We start from the raw sequence: 20,617 nt of genomic DNA on the forward strand, positions 1-20,617 counted from the left end.
TTCAGTACTTCCTATTGACCTCGCCTGTGCCACTTGAGTGTTCATGAAGGTGATGGTAGACCACCTCCAGATGATGGTCAACCTTCTAACATCGTTATGGTTCACTGTCAACTTGTCAGTGTTACACCCAACTCCTTCAGACGCTCCTAGACATTCGGTCTATGTTTCAGCCTCTGTCCTGGATCTTAGTAAAAATGGCTGAGGCTACTGGGATTGTTGGTCTCCTATATCCTCCTGGTTGATCATGCCAGATGGCTCATACAGGCTTTGCAGTGAGATCTGAAGTCCCAGTGGGCGAAGCACCCTGGAAATCTATCGTATTCAATCCATATTTTAGAGGCTACTGCAAAAGTTCTGCAGGTGATCCGTTTGGTGTTGAAGGCCTTCCTGCCAACCATCAGAGGGAGACTGGTAGAGGTGCTCATGGACCACACCACTGCCATGTGATACTGCAGAGTGGGGTCTTTGGCTCTGTGCCAAGAGGCTCTACTTCTCCCTGGTCATAAACCACCCACCCAGAGAGACCTAACTCCGCCACGGATGCTTAGCAAATTATGAGTGAGACAGCCGGAGGCAATGTGAAGAACCTTAGCTCAATCTCTTTACCTACACGAGAATGCGCAATGTAAACATTTTTGCTTGCTGTAATTCCCAAGAAGGCTCTTTCTCAGAGTGGCTTTCTGCCAATAGTGGAGCTGAGGACTCCTGTATGCCTTTGCACCCCTGCCTTTTCTGGCTCAAGTTCTGAAGAAGAACAGCCAAGCCCAAATAATTTTAGTGGCGCTGGTTGGACCAGGACTGTGTGGTTTTGGTACTCCTGGGCATGCGCATCTGTCCTCCGATCAAGTTGCCTGCTTTGGAGAATGTTTTGTCTCGGCAGCAGGGCAGGGTCTTGTACCCTCTGTCTGGGGAGGTGTGTAGCCCACTAGCCTCCTGTAGGTCCATAAAAAGATTCTCCTTGTTGTAATAATGGGATACATCATCCCTGTCATCTCCATGTATCCCCATGTTGACTTTGTTCAGAGTCTGAATGTGGAGCATCCTAAGAAGCGGCAGTGTTCTGTTCGAGTCAGATTGAGGTTGGCCCGGCTGCATGAAAGGTTGTGGAGGGCGTAACTTTGATCGAGGTTGTGTCTGGTTTGTACCAGAATCCGATAAGACAATGGGTTATTCCTCCAGCTTTCCTGGAGTGTCGGTATTGTCGTGGCAGGGATGGTGTGTATAGTGGCACAGGATTCATAGTCTGGCTGCAGATGTATGACATTACCACGCGTGGTTTTACTATGCGGGTCTTTACATCGCAGTTTTGACCACGCATACCAATAGGACGTATTTACATTTGCATTGATTATCAATGCAATTGCTATGAAAACGACAAGCACACACACCATCACCATGCACCTCATTACATTAGATATTTTGTAATATTACTTTGAATTGTTATTAAAATTTGCAGTGTTGATTAGTTCTCAAAAATTGAAAAACGTAAATAAATGTTAAAATTGTGTTTTAAATGCTATAGTTTACGTACTGAAAAAAAAGCCACCACCAAGATGGCAGGTCCTCACAACAGAGAAGCTCAGATTAGTAACGGCAAAGATTTTTACATTAATTCAAGGTTCAGTCACACTGTTAATGTGAAAACCCCATATTTTATTTTTATAAGTACTTATACCACATCTACTACTGTGCATGTTCTGAGTCCCATGAAACAGTATGTGCTCCTGATCTCAGATCATGCTCTCCTCTCAGCGCCCCTTCTTATTTCCAGCTGCTTGGCTTGCGGTTACCATGCTTACAGTCCTAGTCTTGCCTTCGGCGCAGGCAGGTAAACAGTAAAAGGAAAGTGGTTTTTATTTATTTTCCTTAGCTGTTGTTGGATTTTGGTTGCCATATACATGGCTGTAAAGACTCAGCATTGTCTTTTAAATAAAGTTTTATTGCATACCAAAAACACTCCACAGCTTATCAAAAACACCGCTCTGCTAGAACATACATCCACCTTCAATCTCCTGCGGCAACTGTTCAATTCCAGCACAACGTGCTGGTAAAACAACAGTTCAAACCTGCGATGTAGTGACATGCGTAGAACCAGTATTTACGGTGTAAAAAATGTGTGCTAGTTGTTGTTCGTAGTAAAATCTTCGTGGTCAAGGCTGTTTCCCCTGGCTGGGCATCGGCCCTGGAGTCTGGGTAGACCCCGCATTAGCGTGAAGAGGTGCTGACCGTGTCAAGTACAGATCCACTGATTGTAGTATGACGGGAGGCCTTCTCGATCCTTGGAGCCCAAATGCACACCAAAAGGAGTTGAAGGGTGCCGTAGAATCCCAACATGGCTTCTATGAAAGTCTCTACTTCTTGCTGCTTCGCCGATGGGCCTGTAAATTTGGGTAGCATCGGGATGAGCTGTGGCATCTGTTTCTCAGCAGGAGACCAGGACCAAGACCGGGAGGCTCCTTAACTTTCTTGTAATTACTCCAGAGGAGAGTGGCAGGATGAGGGAGAGTCACACTTTATCTTCTTGTGTTTCTTTTTCCACTTGAACTTACCTGATGACTTGGATTGAGAAGAGGACCTTTCACAGGAACAGCATTGACAATGGGAATGGGTGTGCGTCCTCGATTTGGACTAGGCCATATGCATTTTTTAACAGTGCTCTGCAACATAGAGCTTGGTTTTCTGGCATCAGATTGCACTGGTATTCATCTAGGCGCAGTTTCTCCAGGACTTACAGTTGTGTGAAGACCCTCGGCACCAGAGACGTCCCTCATGGGAGTCTGTCACATACATCTGCATGTGACTGTTCCTACAAGGTTTAAACCATGTAATCTTCAGTGAGGACATGTTCCCTAGCAGTGTATGAAGGTTTCAAAGGAAAATTTGTCAAAAGAAAAGTTGAGAGAGCGAGCTCCAGAATTGCCTACCAAGTTGCAGAAAGAAAGAAACTTATGTCAGCTCAGAGGGGAAGCTTCAGGTGCGGGATGAAGTTGATGCGGTTCCGCAGAATTCCTCCTGCTAGCGCACAAGAGAATTGCTGACAAAAATCTCCAGATCCAGTTTGGGCCATTGGGTTATTCACACAATGAGGAATCTGCAGTTAGATTGAGTATCCACCAGAAAGAGCTTTACTGAAGGTAAGTAACTTTTTAATGTAAGTTTTTTTGAAGGCGAACCATTACCCCAACGGGTGTTTTGATGCTCGCTGGAAACTTACTGGAGGGCCTAACTATAAGAAGAGACAGAAGCGTAAAAGAGTTAGCATGGTAGCGAAGGAGTGAACTGTCAGGTTTTCAAGACTTTCTGATGGTTGGAAAGAAGTCTGCTAGATAACAGGAGTTGTTTCCGGTACTTTGTTGCCAGATGGGAAAAGGATCTACTCCCAGAGGGGCCTGCTTATCGTTAGATGAATGGAGAAGATGCAGATTTTCTGAATGAAGTCTGCTAGAAGCGGTATAGTACCCAATGTAGAAAGGGCTGGTGCTGTAATAAGCACAGTGACAAATGCAGAGTCATAAAGAGAATTAGTTTGAGGAGGCAGTGGAGGGTGGGAAGAATATGGCAGATGTAGGCACATCTGTGAAGGTTGAGGAGGAGGCACATGGTAGAACTTTGACCTACCTAAATACAGACAATGAGGGCCTTGGTCAGTCCTGAATACAAAGAGATATAATCAAGGTGAGTATTGTATTGTAATTCCATTTATATAGCGCTTACTACCCCTGACGAGGCGGCAAAGCGCTTTTTCGGCGAGTAGCACGCTACTCCGGGACCCATAAAGGATTAGTGTTGAATTAGTATAGTGATATATGAAAGTAATTTAAGTGGTAGATAGGTTAGTCAGTTATTTAGATTCAGAAGGATAGCAGAAGAATAGAAGAGGAAAAAAGGTTTGTATTTATATAGCGCTTGTTACTCTTGATGGGGTGTTTAACTGCTTTTTTTGGCGAGTACCAATCTACTCCGGAAACCCATAAAGGATTAGTGGTGAATTAGTATAGTGAAATATGAAAGTAATTTGAGTGGTGGATATTAGTCAGTTATTTGGAGTGAGAAGGATAGCAGATGGATAGAAGGGGAAAAAAGGTTTGCATTCATATAGCACCTATGATCCCTGATGGGTGTTGAAGCGCTTTTCTGGCGAGTAGCACGCTACTCCGGAACCCATATTTAGATTCTGAAGGATAGAAGAGGAAAAAAGGTTTGTATTTATATAGCGCTTGATACCCCTGATGGGGTTTTGAAGTGCTTTTTTGGTGAGTAGCCCTCTACACTGGAACCTATAAGGATTAGTGTTGAATTACTGCAGTGAAATATGGAAGTAATTTGAGTGGTGGATATGTTAGTCAGTTATTTGTATTGAGAAGGGTTGGGGAGGGGTAGAAAAAGTGAAAAGGTTTGCATATATATCGCAATTGTAACCCTGATGGGGTGTAGAAGCGCTTGATTGGCGAGTGGCATGCTACTCTGGAACCCATAAAGGATTAGTGGTGAATTAGTATAGTGGAATATGAAATTTGAGAAGTGAACATGTTAGTCTGTTACTTTGATTGAAAAGTTTAGAATAAAGGAAGTAGTACAACAGGTGATCTCTTTTGTGGACTCTTACAGACCTTTGTGAACCGGCCCCTACGTGGAACTCATTGTTAGTAAAAGTGCAAAAAGGGCACGTCCTTTCAACTTGTAGTAAAAACATATGAATACTCCATGAACATGTCCGTTTTAGTGCAATTCTAGATGCATTCACAAAAGAAGGAAAGAGTGCGTAAGAGTACTACAGCTGTACTACTTTACATACTCCAAAATGCCTCAGTGGACAGGCCCCATCTTTTATTTATTATGTATTAATAAAAATGCAACAGCCCTCCCACCAGAGACACGCCTATCACCAGTGCTTGAAATGGAAATGCAGGCACTCTGAACCAGAGTACCTGCTTGTTTCTGAGAAGTGCTGGTACTCTCCAATTAAAAGTATTGCGTTTTTCTTGAGAAGTGCAGGTACACTCTCTCTCAAAATAAAAAAGCGCCAGTTCTCCGTACAAGTCAGTACCTGCCCATTTAAAGCATTGCCTATCATTAAACAACAACAGACAATACCTGGATGTAGGAAAGGAGCACTTACTCAACAGTCGGCAGCAGAGGGCCTGTGGACTTCTCTTCATGGTATCATCTGCCAGTACATCTCTTTTCATGCAGTTTTCAGGAAGCCAGGACGAGTCATGCTGACAAGACTAATGCAATGAAAACGTTTGGAAACCATTTGAGAAATCTGGGTGGAAAAAGAGAGGATTGTCAAACCAGAAACCAAGATTTTGTGGGGGTACGAAGGGAGGATGGCCCCCATAAAGAAGAAAGTGCCCATCTGCTCCCGCCCGGTACCGCACTATACATCATTTGGGCTCTCCTTACCCAGGAGAAAGTACAGTCTGTCTACGAGTGTGATGTTGACAGACGGACAACTCCAAGAAAATCAAGAGTTGTATATTGGGTCGGACCGGAAAATTTTGTGTGTTCGGGTAACTGAATTACCAAAGAAATTTTTTGTGATGAAAAAGTGCAAATAATAAAATTAGGTAGTAGTTGAGTGGATAAGAACATTATTTTATTAGGTTCCCTCAATACTCCCAATATTAAAATATAAGAAAACAAGCAGATTTAACATAATATCTGCAAGACATGTTTCAGCAAAAGTGACTCTAAATATGTCACTGCTTTCTTCAGGACCTTAATGTTAATGGCTACTGCACAAAAAAATTGAAAAATATCACCTGTATACTTTTCTCGGTGTTGTTCAGTCCTCTCCTCCGTGACTAAAGGTGAAAGGCACTTTTTCATCACAAAAAATTTCTTTGGCACTGTAATTCATAGGGCGGTACCGGGCGGGAGCTGATGGGCACTTTTTTCCAAATTCAGGAATTTAAGTGCAGTTTGACACATATTTTCACATATTAGTCTCACCTTTGTCCATCTCACAGCACCTTTTCTGATGTTTACACAGTAAGATTGTAGCATTCTCTGACCCCCAGACATTTTTCTTGTCTTTATAGTGTTGTTAGGGCTCTTGCCTGTTGGGTCGTTAATCTAGCCGTAGGACCCTTTTCTAACGTTGTATTTTATTACCCCATAAGGAAGACCATACCGAAGGAGGGTCTCTCTTAGTCAGTACATCTGTGCTATCAAAGTTCAACTTCAGTGTAGTTACCCTCATCCAGCAGACTCTGTCAAAAAACCAGGTGCATAAGATGGCCTGAGCACAGCCCTTCTTTCTTCCTTGCTGATGAGAATTTGAGTGCTGATGGCATAGGCCATCATTGTTATCCTATAAAAGCAATTTAGGTGAGCTAGGAGGGTGATATTTATATGTTGAAACAGTGGGACTGAGGAAGGACCACATGTGATTCTATAGGTTACGATCTAGGAATACATTTGAAATGAGGGAAGATGAACAGTCCGAGAATGTTTGTGTAAGAACTAACAAAGGTATCCAAGGGCAGGACCCTGGGCTCCCATTGCAGAACATTGATTAATGAATGCTGTCGAAATATCAAATAGGATCAAGGCAGAAGTGCAGTCCTGATCGAAGGTCACCAAAATCCATCCAACACTTCGAGGAGAGACGACATATTACTGTGTTGATATTTGAAACAAGATTGAGCAGATCAAAAATATCCATAGATTCAAGCAAAGTGGAAAGCTAGGAATTTACATGTGTTCCAAGTTTGTGGGGGGGAAATGGAGCAGTGAGATGGGTCAAAAAATATTAAGTGCTTCGTGGTCAGTCTTAAGTTTCTTTTTGAGTAACCGATAGAGCTTGTTTTCCGGCAGTGGGCACTACTGCGAAGGCTAAAGAAGCATTGTTGCATAAGGGCAAATGCAAATGCAGTTAAGTAAGAAGAAAACAAAAGTGCTGGAAGGGAATGGAAGGGTTATCTGGTTTATTAGACTTATAGAGAGTAGCCTTTATTAGACTTAAAGAGAGTAGCCATTGCCTAAGGGCTGACAGGAGGGAAGGAATGAGATCAAGAAAAGACATAGTGTATAAATGGCTAAAATCCTGTGAACGTTGTATGTTAGACCGTTTGGAAACATGATTGGCCAGATTTCACTGTACAAAAGTCTACTTTAGCCGAGTGTTTAGGGTCTTGAATACAGGATAGATAAACATTGGCACTCTTAATATTAAGCAGCTTTTTGGAAGTTCTACTCAATAGCATTGTTTCACCTGTGGGCAGTAAACCAGATGATCGGTATTACATTGTCCAGCTTAATTCAGAGTAATACCAAAGAACTAAGGGTTTGTAATCACGGAACATAACCTTTTTGAGATGGGCAATCTCGTTGAGAGCATTGGATACCGATGAGTTAAACTTTAGTCCACTGTCTTTCATTGTTGAATCAAAAATGAAGAAGAGGAAAGAGAGTGATAAAGTTCAAATGAAAGGATTTTAAATAAATGACGAAGTGACTAAAGTGATAGGGTGGGCACCGTACTGGGTAGGCAAAAGGACACAATATGACCTTTGGGCAAATGGACTGCAGTGCTAGAGTCAAGAAGAGAAGAAATGTCAGGCAGGTGTGGCTTGTCTATCCCGGTGTTAATATCAGGCAGGTGGGGTGTGGCTTGTCTATCCTGGTGTTAACGTCAGGCAGGTGTGCTTGTCTATCCTGGTGTTAACGTCAGGCAGGTGTGGCCTGTCTATCCTGGTGTTAATGTCAGGCAGGTGTGGCTTGTCTATCCTGGTGTTAACGTCAGGCAGGTGTGCTTGTCTATCCTGGTGTTAACGTCAGGCAGGTGTGGCCTGTCTATCCTGGTGTTAATGTCAGGCAGGTGTGGCTTGTCTATCCTGGTGTTAACGTCAGGCAGGTGTGCTTGTCTGTCCTGGTGTTAACGTCAGGCAGGTGTGGCCTGTCTATCCTGGTGTTAATGTCAGGCAGGTGTGCTTGTCTATCCTGGTGTTAATGTCAGGCAGGTGTGGCTTGTCTATCCTGGTGTTAGCGTCAGGCAGGTGTGGCTTGTCTATTCCGGTGTTAATGTCAGGCAGGTGTGGCTTGTCTATCCTGGTGTTAACGTCAGGCTGGTGTGGCTTGTCTATCCTGGTGTTAACGTCAGGCAGGTGTGGCTTTTCTATCCCGATGGTATTGCCAGGCAGGTGTGGCTTGTCTAGTCTGGTGTTAATGTCAGGCAGGTGTGGCTTGTATATCCCAGTGTTAATGTCAGGCAGGTGTGGCTTGTCTATCCTGGTGTTAATGCCAGACAGGCGTGGCTTGTCTATTCTGGTGTTAATGTCAGGCAGGTGTGGCGTGTCTATCCTGGTGTTAACAGCAGGCAGGTGTGGCTTGTCTAACCCAGTGTTAACGTCAGGCAGGTGTGGCTTGTCTATCCCGGTGTTAATATCAGGCAGGTGGGGTGTGGCTTGTCTATCCCGATGTTAATGTCAGTCAGGTGTGCTGGTCTATCCTGGTGTTAACGTCAGGCAGGTGTGGCTTGTATATCCCAGCGTTAATGTCAGACAGGCGTGGCTTGTCTATTCTGGTGTTAATGTCAGGCAGGTGTGGCGTGTCTATCCTGGTGTTAATGTCAGTCTGGTGTAGCTTGTCTATCCCGATGTTAATGTCAGGCAGGTGTGGCTTGTCTATTCTGGTGTTAATATCAGGCAGGTGTGGCTTGTCTATCCCGGTGTTAATGTCCGGCAGGTATGGCTTGTCTATCCCGGTGTTAATGTCAGGCAGGTGTGGCCTGTCTATCCCGGTGTTAATGTCAGGCAAGTGTGGCTTGTCAGTCCTTTGTATTAACGTCAGGCAGGTCTGGCTTGTCTTTCCTGGTTTTACCGTTGAGCAGGTATGGCGTGTCTATCCTGGTGTTAACATCAGGCAGGTGTGGCATGTCTGTCCTGGTGTTAACGTCCGGCAGGTATGGCTTGTCTATCCTGGTGTTAACAGCAGGCAGGTGTGGCTTGTCTAACCCAGTGTTAACATCAGGCAGGTGTGGATTGTCTATCCCGGTGTTAATATCAGGCAGGTGTGGTGTGGCTTGTCTATCCCGGTGTTAATGTCAGGCAGGTGTGGCTTGTCTATCCTGGTGTTAATGTCAGGCAGGTGTGGCTTGTCTATCCTGGTGTTAATGTCAGGCAGGTGCGGCTTGTCTATCCTGGTGTTAATGTCAGGCAGGTGTGGCTTGTCTATCCTGGTGTTAATGTCAGGTAGGTGTGGCTTGTGTATTCTGGTGTTAATGTCTCCCATGATAAGAATGTTAGATGATTTCATGATAAACAAGCATTTACAATGCAACGGTCTCGCCTTTCCAAAAGTTAGAGCTATTGGCATTGTAAATTACAACATTTTTATTTATGTGTCGGTTTTGAAAACAGATAAATAAATGGCATTGTCATTTACAATGCCAATAGCTTAATCTCTCGCAAATGCGAGACCTATTGCATTTTTACACACACACACACACACACACACACACACACACACACTGGTGATGATGTCCCAGTAAGTCTCACGGGAGGGGTCTAGCTTAAAGCTTAAGAATCGTCCCGTGAGGTTACCAGAGCTGGAAGCAGTTACCAAAGAATGGCGGGTTGAAGCCCAAAATAGTTCTTTGAATTCTTTTTTTGATGGAAAAGTGTTGGTGCTTGGGGAGACCCACAGATGTTTGAGACCCATGTCGTGCAGGCTCTTTTTCACCGAACGAAGCCAAGGGATTCGTTCTGAGCCCCCCATGGACCTCACCTCTGCTAACTCCTTAGCAAATAGTGTGAGATCCGGGCAGGTCCATAAGCGCCTCCAAGTAGCCACTACTCGGAATCTCGCCATGTCTGTGATTGGTTGGCAACCCATATCATGACAAAGGGGTATCGATGGGGAAGACTGTGGTAACCCTACCAAATTCCATAAAAATTTGCACTGGATTTTATAAAGACTGGAGAGGTCCATATATCCCCATAGCTCAGCCCCATAGAGTATGGCAGCATTTATTTTGGTGTCATAAATTCTCAGGGCGGGGATGACCCGTTTAGTTATAGATTTCTTCTGCTCGCGCAGAAGACAGCCAGTCAATTGGGCACATTTTAAGTGTTGCGTCGCGGTTTGATCTTTCCACGACAGACGGCGGTCCAAAGTGCCCCCAAATAAGTCATAGTTTCAACTTGTTCCAGGTTGACCCCGCTCATTTGAACGTTACTGCGTATGATGTTGTTCCTGGTTAAAACCATGAACTTGGTTTTACCCACATTTACCTGGAGGTAATTTTTCGCACAAAACTCCTCAAAACGGTTCAGGGCCCGCTGTAGGCCTGCCCGGGTCTTGGATAGGAGTAGGGTGTCGTCGGCGAAAATAAGCATGGGGAATTTGGTCCCTGCCAAGGTCGGGGCATCAGTATGGGTGGCCGAGAAGAATTTTACAACTTGATCTATAAAAAGCAGGAAGAGAGTGGGCGCGAGGACGCACCCCTGACGAACTCCTCGGGTTACAGGGAAGGAATCCGTATGTTGTCCCTGTGCTCCCCACCTTACCCTAGCATAGTTCTCTTCGTGCAATCTAATAATCAGCTCCAGTAGTGCTCCAGGCATTCCCAATTCCCTCAGTACCTGCCACAATTTACCCCTGGGTACCAGATCGAAGGCTGACTTCAGATCTATAAATGCGGCAAAGATGGTACCACCGCCTAGCGAGACCACCTTCCAGAAGATCATACAGAATCGGAGCACCTGATCAGTGGTGCTCGTACCAGTTCTAAAGCCCGCCTGCATGGGAGATAGTATGTTTTCGATGTCCATCCACCCCTGCACTCTGGCCAAGATCATACGGGCAATGACTTTTTGGAGGCAGTCGGTTAAGCTAATCGGGCGATAATTGCCCGGATTAGATCTGTCTCCTTTTTTATATATAGGAAGAATCTCGGCCCCCTTCCATGTTTTGGGAATACAAGCCCCCTTTGCTATAGCATTAGCAATGTTTGTTATATATGGTACCCAAAGAGCAGTGTTTGATTTAAACAGGTCGTCTGGTATTTGGTCCAAACCAGGAGCTTTCCCCCGCTGAGTTAAACCAAGGGCTAATTCTGTCTCGATATTGGAGAAGATCAGAGTTGGTTCGCAGAGGGTCATTACATACAACTTATTCAAAATAGGGGGAGGGTCAATGCCTTCTGAGCTGAATTGAGTGGAGTAATGGGTTATCCAGGCTTCTGGGGACACATGGTTAGTTGGAATACGGGAATCACCATCCTTCCCCCATTTTACTATGTCCCAAAATTTAGTCTGGTTGTTTGACTTGGTGGCCTCCAAAAGATCAGCCCAATAATCATCCTCCCACGCCCTCTTTGCTTCCCACTGTACTCTTTTGTACCGTTTCCAGCCCCCTTTAAGGAACCTCACCAAACGGAGGAGGCTGTGACAGGCCCTGGCTGTGCAGCAATGTCCGGGATCAATGGTAACCAATAACCAAGACAAAAAAGGGGTTGTGACACCTCTCTGCACGAACATGGGATCAGAGGTCAGAGTTGATGAACACATCGTTCCACAGATTCCGAAAACATTAAGTGCGAGGCGACACCTTTCACTCAGAGCACACAGAGAAACATGACATGAACCGGGATTTCAGGGGGCAGAAGCGCAAGCGAGTGTTTATAGTATTCAGATGCAAACCCCAACACAGGTGCCCCCAGAAAACACTCGACCCTTGCAACAAACCAGACCTACGGCATCTTCTTCAACACATGTGCTAATGTTGTACTCAAGCGCCTTAAAGCACCCGCTGCTGGCCAAGGTTACCGCTCAGATTAATAGGCATGCATTTTTCTTTGCATTGTGATTTTCTTACCTGCTTATCTCCGCACATTAGATAAGTTGAGTACAACTTGCATGTCTGCGTGTTCTGCGTGCCGGCGTCAGTACACCTGTGACTTGGTCTCCGCTCTCTGGGTGGTCGCCGGTGTGGAGTGCGCCTTGGTGTGGGGGGCTCGTGCCGCCTGGAGCCTTGGTCTTCCTCGAGTGCCGGGTTCCAGGGGTGGTTTTCCCCGCATAACCCTTACTCCGAGCAGCCTCCTCCCTCCGGATCCGATCTTACGGCACTATCCTTCGTGCAAGGGTCACCCCCAATCTGCCTCCATGTGTGTGCGGGTCCCTGCTACTCGGGGTCTCTCTCGGAATCGGATGAGAGCTGGTCGTCTCTCAGTGGGGTTAGTGCCTGCTGCAGGTCTCCCTCAGTTGAGGGATGCCTGTCTCTAAGGAGTGAGGTTCCCTTCCTGTCTCTCGGAGGGTGAGGGTTCCAGGAGCTGCAAGTCCCCCAGAGGAGTTCTGTCTGTCTCTCGGCAGGTGAGGAGGCCCACCTGTCTCTCGGTGGGTGCGATAGCTGCTGCCGTCTCTCAGGGATGAGGGTCCCTCGGTGGGTGCTGGTACCAGATGCTGCTGGTCTCTCGGCAGGTGAGGGTCCCTGCCTGTCTCTCGGTGGGTGAGGGTACCGGATGCTGGAGGATGCTCAGAGGAGGGCTGCCCGTCTCTTAGCCGAAGAGGGTCCCGCCTCTGCTGCCTGTGCTTAGGACACGGAGAGACAGATGGTGCATCTGAGAGTGAGGGAAGGTGGGACGGGCAGTCAGTCCGAAGGCTCGCCCTCTCCCCTCCTGCGCCCTCCTCCCTGCCAGCCATTGGCGGGAGACCAGCTCATCCCTGTGCCCCAGGGAGCCCGTGTCAGACCTCCCTGCCCCGGAACCTGCTGGAGAAAGCACAGCTGAACGCGAGCACCCGCCCAGCCCCCTGCAGGGCTTTACACACTCACTTTTACTAAACACAAACCCACAGCAGCACACACTAATAGAAACTAAAACAGCCGCTGTGCACCCCCACACTCGCTGAACCTCACTGTGTGCCTGGAGCCTGGTGTTCTACTTCAAGGGGTCCTAAGAAAGCGAGCTCTCTTGTTACCAACCAGCAGGCACAAAGAGCTGAGCTCGCAACAAAGTACAGCGCACTGAGGCAGCCTCTCACCGATGGGTGTGCTCTGCAGGCCCGAATCTTCACCGCGCCTTGCAGCAGTGCCAATGAATGAGTGGCGGGTTTGAATGGAGAATCTCGGTGTGTAGGGGAATCAGGCAACTTGACTAAAATAGTGAATTTATGGAAAGCGGACTTTTGGACTTCGTCTGTTAGCAGCATTTCACCCCTACTGACGCAATGAGGTCAGGAGCGTGGCATAACACAGAATTTCTCTTTTAGCCCCGTCCTTTTCAGACTTTTCATGACTTACTGCTGCGGTAAAAGGTTCCTTATCTTCTTTATGGGGCCATCTGGACCCATACAGAAGATAAGAAACCTTTAACGCCAGCAGGAAGTCAAGAAACCCGATCTGAAAAGGACGGGGCTAAAAGAGAAAGAAGAATGTCACTAGGACCTCTTCTCCAATGGCTGGCCACCGTTTTGCATGAACGGTGACGCCAGCAAATGGAAAAGAGGGGCGGGGCTTAACCTTGCTAGTGAAACTCTCCCTACATCATTAAATCTCGCCAGCTGGACTGCGCATGTGCGCAGTCTTTCTCAGGCCGAGACCTAAAGGGCCAGGAGCTCAAGCAGTGAGCAGCAGGACCAAGGAGGATGATAAATCGAAGCTTCCAAGAAAGATTTGGTGGGAGATATTGCTAGTTGCATCTAGAGTACTTCACTGAACAGAAGGGGTGTAGTGGAGATGAGCGAGTTATTACGTGTGTTTCTGTAAACTATTGTGTTGCCACATCCGAGTCTGTATGACTGATTGATGTGTAATAATTATGTATGATGGGGTAAAGCACATTCGATATCCGGCACAGAGAATCTCACAACCATGTTTCTGCAAGAAATAAAATGTTATAACTGGAAGTTTAAAAAAGTGTAATTCACCCGAATGGTGTGGGACAGACCCAACATTAAAAGACAATTAAGTTGTGTGCAATTTCCTGGAGTATGGCTGGGAGGGAGGTGGTAATGATTGAGTAGGGATTGAATGATGTAGTTGGTGGGTGAAGAACGAAGAAGAAGCATGTCACATGAATAGGTGAAGTAGGACAAGGAAGATGCAGCATTCTCTGCCCTGGGCCGACCATGGCACGATGGGCGCAGAAGGACTTGCATTCAGGGCACCCGCTGCATGTCTCAGCTGCACAACCACACCAGCATCTGGCTTAAAAGCCTTAAGGGAATGAACAGTGAGGAAGGGAGTGTTTTGCTAAGTAACTGGATGCTCCTTCCTTTCCTTTTTGCTTCACGCAGTACTGATTGTTGCAAGGAACGCAACCACTAGGCAAGATGGAAAAGCAGAGTCCAGGATCCACTGTGTTCCATTTCTTGCCTCTAAACTAGGCTACTAGAAAAAGAGAACTGAAAAATATGACACACATACACTAAAACAGAGTTGAAAGGTCACAAAGGACTGTATGAAAATATTGAAAGGGTAGGTGCTATTTCCTGTTTAATTCAACCTGGCTTCCTTAGGTCCATTAAACCAAAAGGAACAGCTGGTGTTCAAGGGGGCTTGATGTTATTACTTACATACGAAAATAACGTGTTTTATTAAAAAAATAGAAATTCCCCAAAGAAACTTTAAGCAGAATGGTCGATCTAAAACCTGAGTCACCAGCTATGGTGGTCTGTGCAAACATTATCCTCCCATACTCTTCTGAATGCCTCACCCATTATATCACAAATGATCACTGGGAATAATAAATTGTGCAAGGCATAGTCAAAGGCCTGGCTTGGTACCCTGACTTTGGGTAAACACAGTTCGAGGTCTACTGAAGGCTGGTCCTACACTCGGAGCACTATGGGCAAAGTCAATCCATGTGCACAGCGATCCCCTGGAGTAGAGGTGTTGAGTTCAGCATTATTTTCAGGGCTGTTCCTCCCATCTACGTGTGATCAGAGCCCACTGGTCGTGGCCAAAGGAAGTGCTGATCTCAGCACCTTTTACCACTCAGCACAGTCCCTGTGCAAGGCCAATCTGTCTGCCAGAGCCTGAACGCAATGCAACGCAATGGTGTTGCGGTGTTGCCCACCTTCAGGGATGTCATCGTTGGTGTAATTTGTGGTGTGATGAGGTATGATATGTGATGTCACCAGTGATGTCATGTAATCAGTGGTAAAATAACATCTAAGTGATTCCTATACAATGATAGAAAAGCTTGGGTTTTCTCATACACACTTGGAATCCTACTCTGGAAAACGCCTAGTGGAGCATGGTGAAGACATCAGAATTGTCCCAATTTGTCTCCATATACGTGTGGTGAATAAAGGTAGTCTATCAGGCTGGTGGAGCGACAATCCAGGGCAGTCAGATAACTGCTGTTTCCCTTGTCTGACACCAGAAAGATAGGTTGAGGAACATGGTGAAACAGCACCTAGTTTTTCATTATTTCTGTTGTCCTCTAAGACCTGGTGTAGGTGGCTCAGCAGCAACCTGTCATTCCTTTGCCTCCATCTGTCAAAGAACACCTTGAGCACAAGGGAAGGATCCACTTCCTTTGGGTCTTGGGTTATTTTCAATTTGGAGGCAGGAGCCAACTCGCTGTACACTTCTGTGTTGTCTCAACAGCTCCCATTCTAGCTGTGTAGGTTGATTGTAAAATGGGCAGGCAATTCACAACAAGAGCTTTACTCACAGTATACCAGCTACTTCACAGTTCAGCCTGAAAACAATACATTATGATTATAAATTGCCATTATACTAAGACGTGAGGGAAAAGAAAATATTACACCTAAGCCAAAGAAAGTGTAAATCTATGGAACCAATAATTTTGTGTTATTTTGAAATATTGATGAAGAACATTGCCAATGATTACTGGTAAAGTGAAACAGGTATGTTGTTCTTGGAGTTTATGGAGTTTCATCTTTACACCTCATTAAACTTAAATTTTGTTACAGATGGATGACAATCTTCGAAGAAGTCCTCAGCTTCACCCTCGAAAACTGTCCATACTAAAGCCCACTCCAACAGGGGACGAGAAGAGTTCACCGCAACACTTGTCACCTTGACACTTTGCCATATCTGCCTTTTAAACAACTGAACACACTGGGTCCTTCTTTACTTGAAACTAGAGTTGACAGATGGTCGGGAAAACCCAAAATAGGTGCATGGTCTGGAGAGCCTACACACAGAGGATTAGTCACTGTCCTTTGCTGTTGGTCATCATCGGAGGATATGGAGCCCTCTTAAACCACACACTAGAATACGGTTCAAAGGGATGGAAATGAAAAGTATTGCACTGCGCTTAATGCCTTAATCTTGCACAGTTTTGACTGACCATATTTCTGTTGTCTTAGATATTTAATTTTTTAGTTATATGACTTTATTTTCATTATTTTGTGGGTTTGATTGAGTTGCAGACAAGTTAACCGTTGGTAATTCAAGGTATAATGTTGTATACTTTGATAGGCATTTCTCCTGCTGGTTGTACTTAGATTGAGTTCTGTGCTGTCTAACCATCTAGATAAACAGTGGTAGATCACAAGCACTTTAAGAGTATTCCACACTATATAAAATTAGTTGAAAGGTTATAAAATGTAATGGATTCATGAATTAATGGAATTTGTTTTAATATGCGGATGTGCTGTGGACCTGTTTTAGAATGTTTGCTCTTTCTGAAGGGTTCTAATCACATTGCAGCGCTTGATCACTGGCCTGACCTTGTTTAAAGCCCCAAATTAACGGTGTCCTTGGTCCTGTATCCCTGGGTCCTCGTTGTTACTTGTTTTAAATACATTTTTATGTATCTCAATTACATTATTTTTGCTTCAACACTTCAGTTGCATTCATTTCTGCTGGGCGCACTTTTCAGTCGTTTCATTGGTATTCTTTTTATATATTTGTGTTAGTTTTCTTTCGTTTTCTTGCTCATTCTAAGGCGAGACCCCGTCTCTCATTCTCCATCTATCAACCTCTTTCCTCCACCCACCTTATGAGTCCCTTAGCTCTCCTCTCTTGAGTTACTCATGTTCAACCCACTTTCCTTATGTGAAAGGATTCGAGGACATGCCTTGAACCATCCTTGCTCCCCAGTTTTCCCCGTTGAGCAGCCCTCCTCTTCCCAGCTTCTCATTGTTCAGAACCTTGTTTTTATTAGAACTACTGTGCATCCAGCCTTCCTATGCTTTCCATGCACCTTGTCCCTGCAGCACCCGCTTCTCGCCCATCCCGTCTTCTACACCTCGGCTACTCAGTCTTTCTTCAGTTCCAATCCTCAATTATGCTAAAAATGGAGAAAACTACCATATTCCCCCTTTGTTCCTCGTTCAGGGTGAATGTTTTCCACACTCTCTCATCTAGCCTATTATCCATCTCCCAATTATATTGTATCGTTTATAATAGTTTAAAATGAATGCAAACCTGATGCTGATGACTCTACATTATCGGTGCTGATATGTATTGAAAGGAAACTAATGTCGCCCCCTTTTTAAATACCTAAGGATGTGTAAAAATGGTTTTAGAAGTTTGTGCACCACCATCCTTAAAAGCGGGGAATCCCAAATGCCGTGAAAATTGCTAAAACAAAAAGTCTGAATACGCTCCTCACCATAGTGCAACCAACGTATTGTGAGCGGAGTGAAGTGATATCTCAGTTTAAATCACATGCCCTGCTGCAGGCTTCTTTTCCTGATGGATTTTGTGTTATCTTGTTAGTCTCTCTGAATAGTGTTTTCAGAATATTAGCAATGGCATTTAGGAAGTCCAGATTCCATGAGGAGAGGAACTTGTGAATTTTGAGCTCGAGTAGTGAATTTTGAGCTGGATCTCTAACTCTTTTAAATGTGAGAGGAACATTTGCAAATCGTTTATAACCATTGAACAGGTTTTTAAGAATCCATAAACTGGAAAACTGCCTGCAATGCACACTGTTATACTTTCACTCCTAAGCAATCCCCCCACCTTGTTTCAAACAGAACTAAGACACATACCTGCCTAGACAAACTGAGCTGAGAGCATCCTACTCCAAACCCCACTTGGAAGGGACTGGGACTAAATAAAATCAGAGAACACTGCCATTCATTCCTAGTTCAGCTCTCTGCGCATGCCCATCTAAGACTAAGAGCATTCTCCCACAACTCATTGAAGCTGGCCCATTCATAAAATATAAGACAATACAAATACATCCTATTCAAAGCGCATTTACTTAGGCTAGAACAGAATCCAATATGCAATTAAAACCTCAGAACAGTTTGCAGAATTCCTCCTTACACTACTGAAAGTGCTTCGATGCTGTGGCATATTGGGCTCTATGCTAAAGCCAGTAACCAAATATAGCAGAAACCTAAGAACATGCAATAAATAAACCTTTTCACCACCACCCAGCATCATAGTAAATCAAGCGGTTGCAACTTCTGCCACTATTGAATGACACTGGTCAAACCTAATGAAAGTTTCTTTCCAAACAAGTATTTGGAAAAAGTGATATCAAATGATTTCATTAAACACACTGTTAAACAGTTGCACGGATTTGGTGCATGAACTGTTTTAACGGGCTGTGTAAGATGTTGTACTTTTTAGTGCGGATATCAGATATTGGTTTGGCGTTAGATACTAGCCAGCTGCTTCTTTCGACCTGATATTTATGGTTGTCAGAGAAGCAGAGAGTTGTCCAACAAACATGGTCTGTTTGAATGCCCATAAGGCCATTTTTGTTTCCTTAATGTGGAAAAAGAAATTTGCTCCGGTCTACACTACCAGTCATTTGGGTGAAAGGCCTCCAATTACTTAACTTCTCTCTTTTTTTCTAATCCAAAGGGTTTAGTCAATGGAGAGGGCACTGTTGTGACTTATGCGAGTGTGGTCTGTGTAGTCTGTTGGCTGCTTCATTTCCATATAGTGGGTGCTCTGTTGACAGGGGCTCAAGGTTTTGTACTATTTGGTCTAACCCATAGAAATGCGCTGTAGTTCAGGGAGATGTCACTGAAAGGCACTCACTCCAAAGCACGTGTGTGGTCTGATGACCTTCCGCAAAACCTTTGTCAGTATATCAGTGAATATATAAATTTAGTGTGATCCAGATGGAGGGACATTGTGGGGCGAGGGGATGATACTAAAAGATGGGCTTGGAGTAGAGTATTGCATTGGATGAGGGCTGGGGAGTGAGGTCTGTTGTCTAATGTTAGTGGTTGTTCTAAGGCTGAGGAGTACCTTTTCCATGGTACTGCTGGTTGCATCCACAGGGTCTTTGAAATCCAAAGTAAAATGTTGTTGCAAATATTCATTGAGGCTGAGGGGGTGTTCTATGAGATTTTGGTATTAAATGTGGAACAGGGACCTGAAAGGTCTGCAGACAAGGTGGAAGATATCTGTCCGGGCTCCAGATAGTGTGAAGTGGCATGTAAGGAGTTCAAAAGATTTAAGCACTGACTGCTGCAGGAGACTGGATGGCAATGTAGACTTGAAGATTTAATTTCAATGCTATCTCCAGTCTTGTGGGTCATCATAGTGTTGAATGTGGTATCTAAAGGGGAACTAGGCTGTCAAAGATATGCATGGGTGGAACCAGATTTCTAAGATGAATGGATCATCTAGTTTGTGTGTTAATTTGGTATCCGTTGTATTGTTTTCTTGTCATGGTTTGTTGATAAGCATCACATGCAATGTTTGTCCTGTGAGCTTGTTATGAGAGGGGGTTATGGAAATTTGAGAAAGAGTGGTGTGTGAAAGCTCCTTTCTCTGTTTATATGAATGCCACCCTTCTCTTACATACTGTATATACTACAGAGTGGCAATTTCCCATGCATAAGAGCTGTTGAAGACTGTCTCAAATCTATGCTCCATGTAGCTACTACTTTACTTACACCCCCACTGTTTCTCTCACCGTGTTTTATTCTATTGCAATGCTACTAGATGATTCTCCAGATGTGTGCCCTGTTTATTTTTCTCTTACTGTTTTATTGTATTGGAGCCTTCCTAGCAGCCTGATTAGTGTTCTGATATCTTCCAGATCCTGGTCCATACTCTAAAGTGCAAACAAGAACTGTTCACCTCCTAACTCCCTTTTTTTTTTTTTTTTTTTTTTTAATATTTTTATTTTCCCCTTTTTCTTGTTAACTTGCACATTGAATTACAAAACAAAACAAGACATTTTTAAATACATTTTACAGAGTATCACTGGTTTGACGCATTTCAAATCAATAACCAAAGTACATTTATAACACCAAATCATATAACAAAGAAGGGCCTAGCCTTTAATCTTCATCAATTACTATGCCATCCTCTCTTTCCATATATTTATTGGTTCCCAAATTTTCAACCCCAATCTCCTTCCCCTCTTCCCCTTCCGAGCATATATAGCTCTCTCAAGATTATAGCTAGCTAGCAAATTTGATAGCCATACTTGTAAATCAGGGGGTACCTTGTCCAACCATACTCTTGCAATTATTAATCTCAGTACTGCCATTGCGACAAACATAAATTCTTTATGATCCAATCCAACTTGATTATCTACTCCAAACAAAATCATCCTAGGCGTTAGATTAACTCTTATAACAAGAGTATTGTTAATAAAATCTTCTATACTTCGGAACAAGGTATATAACTGAGGGCAAGTAGCAAACATATGGATAATGTCGGCAGCTGCTGCATTACACCGTGGGCAAGTAATTCCAGTGGACCCTCCCCACTT

At 44.5% G+C, this 20,617-nt stretch overlaps 1 protein-coding gene across 3 annotated transcripts in view; it reads left to right on the forward strand.

The window, feature by feature from the left end:
• The window catches only part of MTX3 (metaxin 3), a 166,593-nt gene that overhangs the window by 133,826 nt on the left and 12,150 nt on the right, over positions 1–20,617 (forward strand). For 2 of the 3 annotated variants that reach the window (XM_078675201.1, XM_078675200.1), the window contains exon 9: positions 15,888–16,768. In XM_078675201.1, coding sequence (XP_078531327.1) covers positions 15,888–15,998 — 111 coding nt within the window. In that variant the 3' untranslated portion in view covers positions 15,999–16,768. Of the gene's footprint in view, positions 1–15,887; positions 17,261–20,617 lie in introns of those variants that run through there. The other variant, XR_013607047.1, reaches the window with a different exon arrangement.

This window comes from Lissotriton helveticus, chromosome 2_1 (assembly GCF_964261635.1).
Source record: "Lissotriton helveticus chromosome 2_1, aLisHel1.1, whole genome shotgun sequence".
NCBI lineage: Eukaryota > Metazoa > Chordata > Amphibia > Caudata > Salamandridae > Lissotriton > Lissotriton helveticus.